This window comes from Lotus japonicus, chromosome 2, assembly GCF_012489685.1.
Source record: "Lotus japonicus ecotype B-129 chromosome 2, LjGifu_v1.2".
Classification (NCBI taxonomy): domain Eukaryota; kingdom Viridiplantae; phylum Streptophyta; class Magnoliopsida; order Fabales; family Fabaceae; genus Lotus; species Lotus japonicus.
The window spans coordinates 91,374,518-91,388,253 of NC_080042.1; the positions used below are offsets into that span (position 1 = coordinate 91,374,518).

Genomic DNA, 13,736 nt, shown 5'->3' on the forward strand with positions numbered 1-13,736 from the left:
CAATTAAAAAATTGCTTATTATTACATTTTGATTTTTTTCTTAAAAGTCAGGCCTTAATTAAAAAAAATAAAATGAAGCCCATTGGTTCTTTATCACTCTTCTTCCACGTCTTCATCATCTTTCGAACCAAAAATAAAAATCCTCCTCATCCTCTCTCTCTCTGTAGCTTTCATGGTGGTTCTGGTTCTGGTTCTGGTTCTGGTTCTGGTTCTGGTTCACCCTTCCTTGTAATTCCAACCTCACCTTCTGCAACATGAAGCTATCTCTCAAGTTTCACGGCGATGGCACTGAAGAAGATCAACAACACAGCACCCAAATCATGACAGCAAAAGTACCCATCACTGTACTCAACAACCCCTTCATCTCCGCCGTCAAAGCAACCACCACCACCGCCAACTCTGAATCCTCCGAGTTTTCCTTCTCACTCTCCACCAACTTCCCAACCGGTCCATCCTTCAAGCTCGCTTACTCCCCCACCGCCTCCTCTCTCCCCCCCTTCTCTCTCTCCCTCAAATCCGGTCTCGGTACTTCCGGTTCCCCTCGCCACTCCCCTCTCACCTTCTCCGCCAACCTCTCTCTTTCCCTCTCTCCGACCACCAACACCTTCACCCCTGTCCCGTCTTTCTTCCTTCACTTCAAACCCCAGTTCGGCCACTTCTCTCTCAACAAAACCGTCTTCTCTGAACCTAAATCCGACCCTAGCACCGACCCTGTTTCTCTCCCCACCGCGCCACAACCTGATCATCGTGAATCTCAAATTGGAAGAAAGGGGTTTGTGGTGGATGGATCATCTGGTTGGCAGGAACTGAAATTGGAGCCTTATGATGTTGTCTCTGAAAGGGGATTGACTGAGAAGAACGGTGCCAAACACGGGCTTTCGCCTGGCGTTGCGGTTATGGCGAGGACGGTGGTGCCATTGACACAAGGGCTGTCATTGAATTTTCGATGGGGTGTGAATTTTCCGAGGAATTTGGTGTTGAAATTGCCTTATTTGACTGTGAGCAAGATAGGGTTAGAGAGGGTTGTTGAGGAAGTGAAGCAGAGTAAGCAGAGCCAGGACAGTTCTGATGGAGATAAGCAGCTGTTGAAGGGTGTTTGCTTTTGGATGAAAAGGGATTTGGAGAATGTTGAGAAGGAAAATAAGGAGATGAAACGAGTTTTGGAGGAGATGAAAGTGGGGGTTTCCACGAGTTACCGTGAAGCAAGCATTAATGGAAACGTCGAGAAGAGGCTTTCGCCGCAATTGGGTGAAGTCTCTAGTGAGTTTCAGCGTTGGAGAAGCAGCAAGAGTGATAGACAGGAGAATGAGAAGAAGCAACAAGATAAGTCTCAAAGCGTAGCGAGTGATTTGGAAGCGGAATTGCAGAAAGCCATCAAGGCTGCTTCCTCATAGCAAGGTCTTAAGGTCATCACTACCACTTTTTAATGCTTTCTAAGTTTGTCTGCCTTGTCTTGCAATGTGTATAAAATCTCAGTTTTTGTTTATTTTTTGTTGTAATCTACAATTGATAAATGATACTTCTATATGGTACATGAGGGATATTATGAGTAGCTAGACCATTTGGTTAAGTGTAATACTGTAATCAGAACTGAGCCAGGAAGCTGCATTTTGATGGATGTTATACTGTCTATGACTAGTTGATAATATGATACAGTACAGATTGGTGAGATATCTGAACTCCTTCCCATATCCAATGGTTAACTGGGATTATATTTGACATGGAGTCTCACTGCATGTGTTTAGGGTACTTTTGGAAGAGTTTATTTGGACATAGTTTACAGCATAAGCACTTTATGCAAATCTGATAAGCTTATGAAATACCTATCTATAAGATATTTTGAGCTTATTTGCATAAACTTATGAGATTAGCTTATGAATAAGAACTTATGTCTATCTATAAGCTAATTGAACTTATGTTAACAAGTTTATCAAATAAGCTTCTAAATGAATGCTTATGTGATAATGACTTATTGTTGATAAGTGTTTAATTAAGCCATTTACTCAAAGTCTCCTTGCCTAGCCACTGTTTATTAGTGTTCTTGATTTCTGGCAAGTTAGAGTAGTCTATAGTTTAGATCATCAGATATTGATTATGTCTTGAGCAATTTATACTATATCCTCACCCTGCTTTGGAGTTGTGATTCTGCCTTTCATATGAAATAATGCTTTCCTATGATGTCTCTCCCCCCAGTCCCCCGTCTCAAAATGCTTGAGGATTCCATTTTCTTCAAGTTGGGAACTTTTTTGAAACAACTTGAATTGATGTTTCTTTTGATAAGATTTTTTTAATTGCAACTGGGAGAATGCTATGGAAAGTGTTATTCAGTGGGCATCTGGGTGTTTATCGTGCTTTCAATCAACAATTTTAACTTACTAAATGGAAAATTATAATTATCCTATCATAAAAAAGAATTTACACTATTTTCTTTTGAAGGAAGCTTTCTGAATTGTTTTCCAAAGTTTCTTCGTTTACTTTTTTAGTCTTCTTTATCTATTGATTTGTTTGAAAATAAAGGACTAAAGTTTTAGTTCCATTTTGATTTAAAAATAATCATGGACAAAACAAACTCATGAACATGTCCAACGGTGGTTGCTTTAACTTTAGCTACTCTTGTGCCAATTGCTTTATTGACGAAGAGCAACTCAATAAGAAAAAAACGCCTTTTCGTTGTCACCATATGGCTAGTTTTCTATTGCTATTTCTAGCTTGTTGAATTAAGGCAAGGCTTCGAAGTCCCTCTCGCTGGATTCGTTTGAAGATGGCATCGATTCTAACAACACACGTTCTTCGAAACAGGAGGACCAGCCGCAGGCTGGAGGGGAGGCACCCAATCTCCCAATGGAGGTCATGGGGCCACACGCCCCTAATCTATATTTCCTATAGAAAAAAAAAAATTCTACAAATTCCGTGACTCTTGGGATATTGTGGGGACCTAGTTAAAATATGAAGTTGATAATGGTATCTATTTAAAAAATTCTTCGAGGTAGATAGGTTAAAATGATATTAGTTAGTTGGTGTAGTGGTTTAAATTTTCGTCCCTTAGTAAGTGATTGGGGGGTTCGAATCTTAACTCATGTGAATGGATAAATCTCTTTGGGCAAGTATCCTAATGCTAATGCATTAATAGTGGAATGAGAGATTAACCTCATAATTATCGATAGTTAAAAAAATTAAATAAAATTAGTGAGAATAAAAATGATGTGACATTATGAAATATTATTGAGAATACATGAAATGGGTGATGAAAAATGAAGAGAAAAAATATTTTTATGAAATGACATTTTTAACCAATATTATATATAATAAATAACCTGAAATGCCAAAAAAATGTCAAAATAAGCAAAGCATTTTTTTTTTTGAAATGAAAAATAAGCAAAGCATAATCCAACCCGTATTCCATTCTTTTATTTTATTTTTGGAGAAAGTGGTCTTTTTTTTTGAAAGTGGTCGTAAATATAATGGGCTAGTCTGAAAATTGAATTCCGACCCAAGATCCAATTCACTCTTCGATTACATGAAACCCTAATCTTCATCTATAAATTGTGACCAGCTTCTTCCTCATTCTCTACGCAACTGTTTAGCGGGTAACATCTTTAGGGTTTTCGTGTTTATTTTCTCTGATTTTGAATCATTCATGGAAAACTTTTTCAATTTCTCCTCTCTTTTTTTTCTTCTATTAAATTTACTATAGTGCCGAACTTGGGTTAATGAAAATCATTTATTTGTATTAGGGTTTGGTTTAGAGGGAAAAGCGAGGTGACGATATCACTTCAATGGTATGTCAATTCACTGATACTATCGTGATGTATTCATGAATCCCGACAGGTTCTGATCGCTACTTCATTCCCTCTTTGGTCTTTTGTTTTAGCTCAAACATTTTTAGCGTACATTGTTTTTTGTCTTTAGAAATTGAACACATAATGGGCATGTGATGAATCTCATTTTAACTAATGGGTAATTTGCGTCTGAAATTCATTGATGCTTTATTCACCTTGGAGAACTGATGCCTTTATGGTTCATATTTTTTGTTTAGTGAAATGGATAGTTTTTAGTCTATATCTATGCATGCATATATAGATAATTATTCTCTCCATACAGTGATAAAATATTAGGTTTTAACAAGTTTTCATTGCAAACCACATGCAGATACATTCATTGCATTAACAACTAAGCATTGACAAACCTACAATTCCTCCTTATTTCTCCCTCATTTCCTGTGAGAACATTGATGTTTCCCATCTTCATCATAGATTTAGCAAATGAAGCAAAGAAAAGCTTTTCATTGGAGGCATAAGCCCACACCTGCTCTGTGATCTTTCCATCCAAGTCTTGGCTGATCAAAACATTGTCAGAGCCCAACAAGCCCTTTCCTTCAAGAATGTTTATGAAGTAGTGGTTATCGAACCTTTTCGGGGTTTGGAAATCCAAGGGTGCAAATTTGTTGTCCCTTCCTGTGACAGGGCATATGGACCCTAGGATTCTTCTGAAGTTTGTGTATCGTTTGTAACGATCATAGCCGTAGTGATATTCCTGCTTTGGCTCATATATCCTCTGCCTAAAGCTTGTGCATCTTGCTCTTCCTATAGTATGACTACCTGTTTTTTGTTAAGTAGGAGCTCTACATGATTATAAGTTCTTTTCTGATTCTCTGAAATGTTAATTGGTTCAACATAGCATGAATAAACAGTAATGTATACCTGATAGAGCCACCAAGTCTTCTATGTCAAGACCCTGTTGCTTAAAATTATTGATGAGAGTCTCCAAAGAGGAATTTGGGGCAGGGATGAATAGATTAGCACCACTGAAACTTGATTCTAGAGAGTCCTTCCTCCCAAGCCATACTTCCCACCTTGGTCCTCCTCTCTTCAAAACAGACAACATCAATTGTTACAAAGAAAGTGAAAATAGTGAAGAACATTTATTTGACCATGTCATTCTGACATAGACACATTTTAATTTTCAACATCCCAATTACTTGTTGCCTCAAAAGGGATATTGTACATGTTTGCATACACAAAAACCATGTTCAGCCAAAATCTAATTAAACAGAAACAATTCCCTGAGCTTTTGGTTTTTTCTGTGTAATCAAACATGCACTTGTTTTGTTACGTGACTCATTGATGCAATTGAATTAGATGTGTATACCAATACCAGTTCAACAGCATCACGAGCAACCATGGCAAGGATGTCTGCACATGAAACTGTGTAAGGACATTCCTCTTCCAGCAGATACTTTATCTTGTCTATAACTTCAAATCCACGTAAAGAGTTCAGATTTGGTCCTGCTTGCTTTTCACTTGGCATGCCCTCAACGCTGTCTAGAAGTACAGATGCATCACATCCCTTATTTTCAACAACCAACAATCAGAGAAATAGAAGCTTAAACGACCAAGAGAATCATGGGCCATGAAAAATGGGAAGAAGGAAAAATGCATAAAATGGTTACCAGGACAAAACAATCATGGAAATGTAAGCGAAGTAGCGAGGCTGCTAAACGTGGATCTTTTAGGAGTGCTACCCCCACATTATGTCTCACAATTTCTTCAGCTAAGGGGCATTTCTCCTTGTAGTAATCATGAATAAGAAGTTCATTGCCACTCAGAGTTTGAGTATTGAACAGAATAGTAATCAAGATCAGCAAGAGTCCTAGACGCTCCATTAAAGGAAATGATGAAGAAAGGGAGAGGGGATGCTGTATTAGTCTTAAGCTCAATGTGCATAGAATGAAAGGAATGAAATTCTTGATAAAGATGTTTTCATGTATCGTTTGTTGGTGTTTCTTTCTACATTGTCAAACCAACCTTGTTGTAGAGAATTTTCTCAGGTGCTTGTGGTTTTCACCAAGAGTTGATGCAACTAACTTGACCTGTTGTTTTTTTAATTCTGTTCTGGAGATAAATTCTTCCTTTTGGTACTGGCTTTAGTTAAATAATGAGGGGATTCTTGTGAAGTGCTACTTGGCAGAAAAAGTGACATCATGATATAAATACTAGGTTTATGGCATATATGTTTTATCTTGTGACATCATGATATAAATACTAGGTCAATGGCTTATATGTTTTTATCTTTTTTGTTTGAGCTAAGACTTATGGGTCGCTAAACTCTTTCTACCAATTATTTAACTTAGCTTGATTCACATTGACTCATATTCTAGACAATCTGATTAAGCTAAAATAATCTTAAGTAAGGTGATTTATATGCTTGATGGCATATATGACTTTCACCCTTGGTTGCTAATTAAATCATTTTTTTAATCTTATTTTTTAGTAATAATAATAAAATCGGTTCTATTTACTTTTTCCCCTGTAAACAAAAAAATTGATTCTATTTATGATGTACAGAAACCTGGACGGTTCATTGCTTAACAGAGAATACGTAGAGTTAGTAGTCCTAACTTCTAAATTTATGAATGAACACTCAATAATTTGATAACGATTTACAAAGCATCAGCAAACTGATTAGCACCCCAAAATCAAACTGTTAAATGTGTTTGCAACAAAAATACAACAGAAGCCAGCCAATGGCATTATATTAGTTTAAGTTCATGGTACAAATCAGTATCAGCTTACATTCTATTGTATTGTTACAGAAAAATAACCCACCCCAATGATTACTGTCCAAGTATAGAAAAACGCAGAACTGATGAGGCCAGAATCAAATAATGGTTGTTTTCTAAGGATTAAAAGAAAAAATCCTATAATCATCCTATTTTATATACAGTTTATAACTATCTCAAATCTCAATGGATTCTTCGTGACTGATTCAGATTCACAAAAAGCTCCACACCCATTTGATTAATAATCTCAAAAGTAGGCTTCTTTCAGAGCTAACTTGATAGGATTTAATGCTTCTTGAATTTGAGATCTTGAAGCTATGTTTAGAAAGAGTATAATAGTTGTCTCCAATTGGCAACATCACTTGAAAGACAGCAAAAAATTTCAAAACCTGCAGGAGAATAAATCCATTTAACACACGCATGCAAGCTAAATCATAACACACATATTTCACAGGAGAATAAATACATGAACTAAAAACACAATTTGCCATTTTTTCAACAAATGAACTTAATTATGGTTAACCAAGACGATGGATTGGATTGTTGAAAAGGATAGAAAAATATATATACCAGTTTTTACTTGATATGATTGTTGATTGATTCGCATCTTCAATAGGATGATAATATGTCGCCATCTTCATCAGTGAAAATCGCTGGGTGTACTGCTGCAGTATTAGTGAAATTCAGAGCTATTTTTAGCTTGCGTTGGTCAAACACTTCAACTTCAACCAAGAACATCGAACTAACAGGTCTATGATCAGAGATCCTAATTTCTGAACGTCCATATTCTAGTTGCTTAATTCCTTTCCCAAGCCATAATATACGATCACACCTGCATATTAATCTTACCCAAATTTAGCTACTGCATCTTACTTGGCCTATTCAATATTTATTATATAACATGTGTTCACGAAGTGAACCAAGAGACCGAGCTAGGTCAAAATAATCTAACTCAGCTTTTGGTACAAAGGTGATCATACATATTTAGCCTTATGTTAGACTATTTTGACCTAGCTCTGTCTCCTAGTTCACTGCTTGAACAACATGAACCAACAAAATATTCATAGGTTTGAAATCCATTTGCACTTACCATGCAGGAGCTCTCATCTTTTCCCCTTCTTTTGGGCACTCACCAACATATCTATCTGAGTTAATTTCATACTTGTAAGTGGGTGGGAAGTTTATCAACCCCTCTTTCCATCCATCAAATACACGCCCAACACGCAATTCTTTGTTTAGCTGCAATTCAAATGAAGTAATTCTAAATCATCTAGGATAACTTGTATTCATTAAGAACAACAAATCAACTCATGAAATTAATATCTCATTCTAGAAAATTCAATACCAAATGAAAACTGAAAATTAACCATATTTTGCAGGGTTGGTGTTTCATGAGTCTCACCTGATCATAATTCATGAGTTCATCCCACTTTTTTAGAGCTACCAATTTCCGAACCTCTGCATCTAGCATACTGATACGGTAATTCAAATCCCCGAACCAGAAAATCTGGCTGTTTAGCAGAAAACAATCCATGAATGAACTTAAACTGTAAGAAAAACAACGCGTAGAATTGATAAAGGAAAACTTCAATCACATGATAAATTTAGCTTACTCGTGAGATGGTATTGTTAGTGGTTGATCACTATCAAAGACAGATGAGAAGCAAGTGCGTCTTAGAATTTCATGAACGTTAGAGTTTCGCCTCTGTTCAGCTCCATCTTTCTGACCAGAACTCAGATGGGAACAAACAAAGCACATGCGTGACTGAAAGAGAGACATGCTAACTGAGACAGAACCCTGCATCAGTGAGAATGTATTTGTCACATCCATTGATTTCAAAATGAGCTAGTCTTGTCACTAAGTGCACACCTCTACATGTACCAATGCACGGCCTCTCAAGTGACATGGCCACGAGAAAGATCTCAGCTGAAATATGTTAAGAATAAGATAGCTGAGATCTCTCCCCGTGTTCATGTCACTTCTGAGGATCCAATCCAAATAATGCACATAGCTTGCTATTGATCACATTATAACTCACAAACTTATGTAGGGCAACTTGTTGTCTAATAAAAGCTACAAAATATGAGAACAAAAGTATGGGAAGCAAGCACCCTTCTTCAGCATAGTGATCATTAAATGTATATAGCACATACTAGTTAAAACATGACATGGAATTCCTAATGGCCTGGAATGCATTGAATACATGTCTGCAATAAAGATGTCACATTCAGTGTGAATCATGTCTTACCTTGTTTCCTATGTAGCCCATAATGCCAACCCCAACAGGGGAAACTTTAAGATTATTGATATGCCTTCTCAACCTCCTCTGCACCCAAACAGATACATATATCCCTACCATCTGCTTGCTGACAATCCGAACATACCTCGGACGTGTGTCCATGGCGCCACCTAATTCTATATCATCTTGGTTATCAGGTAAGTCAAGAAAAGTGTCATCATCCTCCGGGGGTGACACGCCACAGACATCAGCTAAGGAATCAACTACTTCAGGTATCACCTGTTGCTGTTTCCATAACAAACCCAAATTTCCAGAACTGTTGTGTGACCGTTTCAACCCTCCACCATATACCAAAGAATTCTCAGTCAAGTTAAAGCCAATTCTTGCTGAGCTGCTCAGGACTCTCCTGAACTTTGGATTGGAATCAACAATTTGGGAGATTGCATCTAACGGACGTTCAGGCCAGTCAAGATTAATGCTACCAATTATGTTATTGACTTCTCGCGGTTTCAGCTCAAAATCGTCAATAGTTCTTCCTATATACTCATCATTCATCATATCTATTGGATTAGCAGCACCCATATTGTCAGCTAGCACATCATCAGCAGAAGAAGTTCTTAACACTGGTGAAGGAGGGGCACTTTGGCTTAATTTTTTGCTATTAGGCTCAGAAGATTTGTTTAGAGATCTTCGAATGATTTCCTCCCATTTGTGAATAGGTGTATTATCCTCTGCTCCCAATACATTTCCAGCATTCAGTGGAACTACCTCCTGGAAACTGTGAATGGCCATAAAGACTTTAGCTATCAGAAGACCATGATATGACTTATGAGTAACTTATGCAACAACCACAGCCACATGATACTAGCAAATTTTGGTAAACAGAACATAAATTTCAGCAGAAATAAAATAGCATCAGGAACTTCAGGAAATTTAGGAACTACTCACCCAAGAATGTAAATATCAGCTGGTTCTTCAGTACATAGCCAGTCATCAATCTCAAGATCTAAAGATGGAACTTTTCCAGCAACATTCCAAGTGCCAATTGTTACCCTGGAAAATAACCAAATTTCAGATGCATTCCATTGATATCATTAAATAAGTAACTCTAATGTCATGCTGCATAATCAGGCTAGCACCATACCTCACTTCCTTAGTTTTTATGTACTGAGCACGCAGAGTTTCTGATTTTCCTCTTCGGTGTCTTGTTTTGTAGCCCTTACAAGATGCACCTGAATTACAGATATCTAATCAGGATGATGGTGACTTTAGCACTCTGAATCAATCAGGTGACAAAAAATATAATTTGAGTTCACATAATTAACCAAGATGGTTGACTTATAAAGTTTCTTTAGCTTCATACTATTCTTCATCAGTGTGGAATTTATTGATTTGTGTTCTCAAAAGATCTAGAGTACTGAAAGAAGAAGGAATTGTTACTTGATATTTGACTTTGCAATATGGATTGAGTCCTTTGTGTTCTAAGTGGATTATCTTCACACGCAGCCATTCTTGAAGCTTTAGGAGAGCAAGCTGTGTGAAAATTGAAAGGATCAGAGAGAAAGGAAACGATTCAACTAAACAGTAAAAGGGTATAATAAAACACATAGCATACCATCATCTTCACTCTCAGTTTCAGTGTCAACTTCATCTTCACTAAAATCATTCACCTTAGGCTTGATGTTTAACCATTTTTTCATCACCATGGAAGGCCAAAAGGCCTGCAATGAAATAAAATGAAATGAGCTGAGAAAATCTGCAAGTAATATACAAGTCAAAAGCAAGTATCAAAGCTTCATGTTAAAGCTTACCTCAGAGCGTTTTCCTCTTCTTGCCTTCATTGTTTCAGGTCACAACAGAACAGAACCTGTAAAACACTTGCGTGTTATGCTAGACTTTCAAAGCATAAGTTCTTAAATATGGTGGAATGAGTAGTCACTGACATTTATTTGGCAGTTAATATGTGGTACTTAAATAGAGGATATCTCATTGACAGATTGTAATAGTACAAAAGTTTGGGATTATCTGAATGCTGATGGGAAGGAAGATCCCTATGAAGACCAAATAGAAAAGGACAGAAAAATGTGTGAACATGAAGTAAGCAAGACAATGGACATCCACTACAGCAACTTGCTTAAGGAAAACAATACTGCTGGTCCTCACACAACATTCTAAATTGAAATTTCGGTACAAACAAAAAACAAGGTCACTTTCAGCAGAACACTTACATAGCAATTTCTGAAAAATATAATCATTGGACTGCATCGACACACAGAAGACATTAATATTATTTATTTCGAATAGGCAAGAAAAGCAACAGAAAATATTGTCATAAAGCCAAAATCAATTCCGCTGTGAGCCGTTTCTGAGTGCCAGAATTGATTTTCACAAAATCAAGATGGAATCAAACATGTTATCAATCAAGCAATTAGTTGATAAACAAAAACTAATTAATTTTTTAAAAATATTTAGAATAATAATCCAAATCATTAGCTGCTAGGAGTCATTACTAGAGATATACCACTGTAGCAGACACCAGGGTTGATGAAAAACTGGCAATAAAAAAAACAAGAAGATCCAAGGATAGAAATAAATAAGCGTAAAATCACAGCCAAGATGTGCAATGATGACCCCACAAATGAGAAGGTGTCAGTAAGAAGAAACCAGAGTTATCACTAATCATGAATTAATTAAGCTAAACAGAAGTTGACCCTTTGATAAAATTGATGCTTAGCTTAGCTTAGCTTAGCTCAAATGGACAACTAGCTAGAGAGTAAAGTAAACAAAGATTTCATCATTTCAGAGACAGCTGTAGACTCATTGGTTTAGAACATGACAAGAATGGAATGAATAAAAAAGAAAGAGAGAAGACAGACATACCCGCAAACTGAAGGATGAGGAGAGGGAGAAGAGACCACACATGTAGGACCAACGCACTAGCTAGCACTATATGTGAAGAACAAAATTCTGAGTTTTCCACCGATCACATATATAAATTGTAACCCACTTTATAAATGCCGACCTCAAATTTATGAAGCAACGCGGAGGAGAATGGATATACAAGAGAAACACTTCTCTGACTCCTAGTGTGTTTTGGTAGGAATTTTGACAATGATCCCCTAGAGTGAACAGATAAAATAATAGGATAATGTCAACAACTTTACAACCATGCACAAGTGGAAGCAAAAAGGAAGCAATCTTCTTTTTTGTAAACAATTAGGAAGGTTAGTAAAAAGTGTAAACAAAGATTTACCATAAAGATGCCCTTTGGAAGTGGCGTGAGCCTTTAAATCCTAGGAAGTAGGAGAATGTTGCTTAGGGTGAGAGAAACAAGAAATTAATCCACACATCAGTTAAAGAAATAGAAAAGAAATACGTTAAACTATTAAAAATATAGTAGGGGATATGATAGAAAAAGAAAAGATAGATAAAAAAAATTTAAAATTATGGAAATTATATGAGAGATAAAATTATGTGTGAATATATCAAAGTTGCTACTTATTAGTTATTAGACACTCACAACTCTCAAGATCTTATATTCCATGAAATAAATAAGAAAAATGAGAAAATAACCAAATTCGTCATTATAAGTTCATGACACTCACGATTCGATCCCCACAAGAAGAAATTGACTTCATAAATCTCTCAAAGTGTGAAAGTCAATCATGTTTGTCTCTCTACTCCTTGACATTAGTTAAAATTAACATAAATTGTGATGTGGCATGTTAAGTGACATATAGACACTCACACATGGCGAAATCTCACTCCCACTTAAATTTCCACCCTTTCGTATGGTCCCTGCATACGTGTCAAGCAGGGGTTGTTCATATTGGACACCAATTCCGCCCCAACCCTTCACCTTACAGAAGAAGAGCATGGTCGCTTTTGTTACCCTCTATTTTAGCAACTATACTTCTTTCATTATGTATAAGTTAATTTCAAAAATCTAATTTTTGGGTGTGTGATGCTAAAAACTCGGGTTACGTTGAAGGTAAATAACGCTCGAATTTATTGGTATGAAAGTATTGTTAGGTTAACAAACTCGAATGTTATCCACCTTCAACGTAACCAGAATCTTCACCAACATGCCTTAAAAAATTGTGTTTTTAAACTTCTGCGCCATGAAAGTAGTGGTTCTTTATCTAGAGGGTAACAAGAGCATGATGTTCTTCTTCTCGAAGTGAAGGTTGTAGGGATGAATTGCTTTCCAATTTGAATAACCACATCTTGACTCATATGGAGGACCAAATTGAAAAGGTGAAATACTTGAGGGGGAGTGAATTTTAGCCATGTACGCGTGTCGACCAAATTAGGTGGATATGTGAAAGATATCCGTTCTTTTCCATCACTTGCATGAAGGAGTCTCTATCTCCCGGTCGGAGACAGGAGATACATGTTGGGTTACAAGGAGGGAAAACTTCGCAAGAATGAAACTCAAAGGAATTGACGGGGGCCCGCACAAGCGGTGGAGCATGTGATTTAATTTGATGCAAAGCGCTTTGGTACCACATTCTGGCATGGAGACCACCTTTTTTTTGTAAAGACGAAGAAACAAATTCTATTTTCTTTACTCTGCTATTTAGTACGGCGACGAAGAATCAAATTATCACTATATTTCTTCCTTTTTCTACTTCTTCTTCCAAGTGCAGGATAACCCAAGGTTTATTTTCACTAAATTTAACTAATATTTGGGAAAGGCCATTTTTAAACCCATTTTCTTCTTTTTATGGACAAATTTGGTCATTTACTCAATTCTAAATATCGAGCCATTTGTTCTCATACTCTAGAGTACTACTCCCTCCGGTCCTATTTATAAGCATGAAAGAGAAGAAAAATCTTGGTCCTTTTTATAAGAATCAAATGAAAGTTTGAGCTATATTAATTAATTTTTTCCAATGATGCCCTTATTAATTCTAACTTGTAAAATGTGTCTCATT

The 13,736-nt window shown here is 36.6% G+C and overlaps 3 protein-coding genes, 1 long non-coding RNA gene and 2 other non-coding genes across 8 annotated transcripts; 4 read left to right on the forward strand and 2 right to left on the reverse strand.

Annotated features, from left to right (window-relative positions):
• The first annotated feature begins 92 nt into the window (after positions 1–92).
• Positions 93–1,671, forward strand: LOC130740978 (uncharacterized). Its single transcript, XM_057593719.1, has one exon. It carries the CDS (start codon positions 255–257, stop codon positions 1,392–1,394), a length of 1,140 nt encoding a protein of 379 aa, XP_057449702.1. The 5' UTR covers positions 93–254; the 3' UTR covers positions 1,395–1,671.
• A 1,567-nt stretch (positions 1,672–3,238) lies between these two features.
• Positions 3,239–4,030, forward strand: LOC130740982 (uncharacterized). Its single transcript, XR_009020286.1, has 2 exons — positions 3,239–3,587; positions 3,735–4,030. It is a non-coding gene; the product is annotated as an uncharacterized LOC130740982 (long non-coding RNA).
• LOC130741659 (small nucleolar RNA snoR14) lies at positions 3,755–3,839 on the forward strand. Its single transcript, XR_009020545.1, has one exon. It is a non-coding gene; the product is annotated as a small nucleolar RNA snoR14 (small nucleolar RNA).
• On the forward strand, positions 3,923–4,015 carry LOC130741653 (small nucleolar RNA Z101). The gene has a single exon (XR_009020539.1). It is a non-coding gene; the product is annotated as a small nucleolar RNA Z101 (small nucleolar RNA).
• An 81-nt stretch (positions 4,031–4,111) lies between the features above and the next one.
• Positions 4,112–6,015, reverse strand: LOC130740980 (peroxidase 20). Of its 2 annotated transcripts, none has more exons than XM_057593722.1 (4): positions 5,450–6,015; positions 5,149–5,346; positions 4,701–4,866; positions 4,112–4,598 (listed from the first exon to the last, which is right to left on the reverse strand). In XM_057593722.1, exons 1-4 carry the CDS (start codon positions 5,660–5,662, stop codon positions 4,171–4,173), a joined length of 1,005 nt encoding a protein of 334 aa, XP_057449705.1. In that variant the 5' UTR covers positions 5,663–6,015; the 3' UTR covers positions 4,112–4,170. The 2 variants fall into 2 exon arrangements, with proteins under 2 accessions (XP_057449705.1, XP_057449706.1); XM_057593723.1 differs by having other exon boundaries at positions 5,155–5,346; positions 5,450–6,012.
• A 490-nt stretch (positions 6,016–6,505) lies between these two features.
• LOC130740979 (type I inositol polyphosphate 5-phosphatase 2-like) lies at positions 6,506–11,788 on the reverse strand. Of its 2 annotated transcripts, none has more exons than XM_057593720.1 (12): positions 11,680–11,788; positions 10,611–10,666; positions 10,415–10,520; positions 10,240–10,332; positions 9,944–10,031; positions 9,748–9,852; positions 8,809–9,577; positions 8,173–8,357; positions 7,962–8,070; positions 7,650–7,798; positions 7,130–7,391; positions 6,506–6,948 (listed from the first exon to the last, which is right to left on the reverse strand). In XM_057593720.1, exons 2-11 carry the CDS (start codon positions 10,638–10,640, stop codon positions 7,169–7,171), a joined length of 1,857 nt encoding a protein of 618 aa, XP_057449703.1. In that variant the 5' UTR covers positions 10,641–10,666; positions 11,680–11,788; the 3' UTR covers positions 6,506–6,948; positions 7,130–7,168. The 2 variants fall into 2 exon arrangements, with proteins under 2 accessions (XP_057449703.1, XP_057449704.1); XM_057593721.1 differs by lacking the exon at positions 11,680–11,788 and adding an exon at positions 10,743–10,977.
• Between the last annotated feature and the right edge of the window lie 1,948 nt (positions 11,789–13,736).

Excerpts from the sequence above, each read along its gene's own strand:
- LOC130740978 (XM_057593719.1), top strand. The coding sequence starts at position 255 with ATGAAGCTATCTCTCAAGTTTCACGGCGATGGCACTGAAGAAGATCAA.
- LOC130740980 (XM_057593722.1), bottom strand. The coding sequence starts at position 5,662 with ATGGAGCGTCTAGGACTCTTGCTGATCTTGATTACTATTCTGTTCAAT. Across the intron at positions 4,867-5,148 it reads ATGCTGTTGAACTGGTATTG|AGAGGAGGACCAAGGTGGGA; the intron begins GTATACACATCT and ends TCTGTTTTGAAG. Across the intron at positions 4,599-4,700 it reads AGACTTGGTGGCTCTATCAG|GTAGTCATACTATAGGAAGA; the intron begins GTATACATTACT and ends AACAAAAAACAG.
- LOC130740979 (XM_057593720.1), bottom strand. The coding sequence starts at position 10,640 with ATGAAGGCAAGAAGAGGAAAACGCTCTGAG. Across the intron at positions 8,071-8,172 it reads CTAACAATACCATCTCACGA|CCAGATTTTCTGGTTCGGGG; the intron begins GTAAGCTAAATT and ends TCTGCTAAACAG. Across the intron at positions 7,392-7,649 it reads AAGATGAGAGCTCCTGCATG|GTGTGATCGTATATTATGGC; the intron begins GTAAGTGCAAAT and ends ATTAATATGCAG.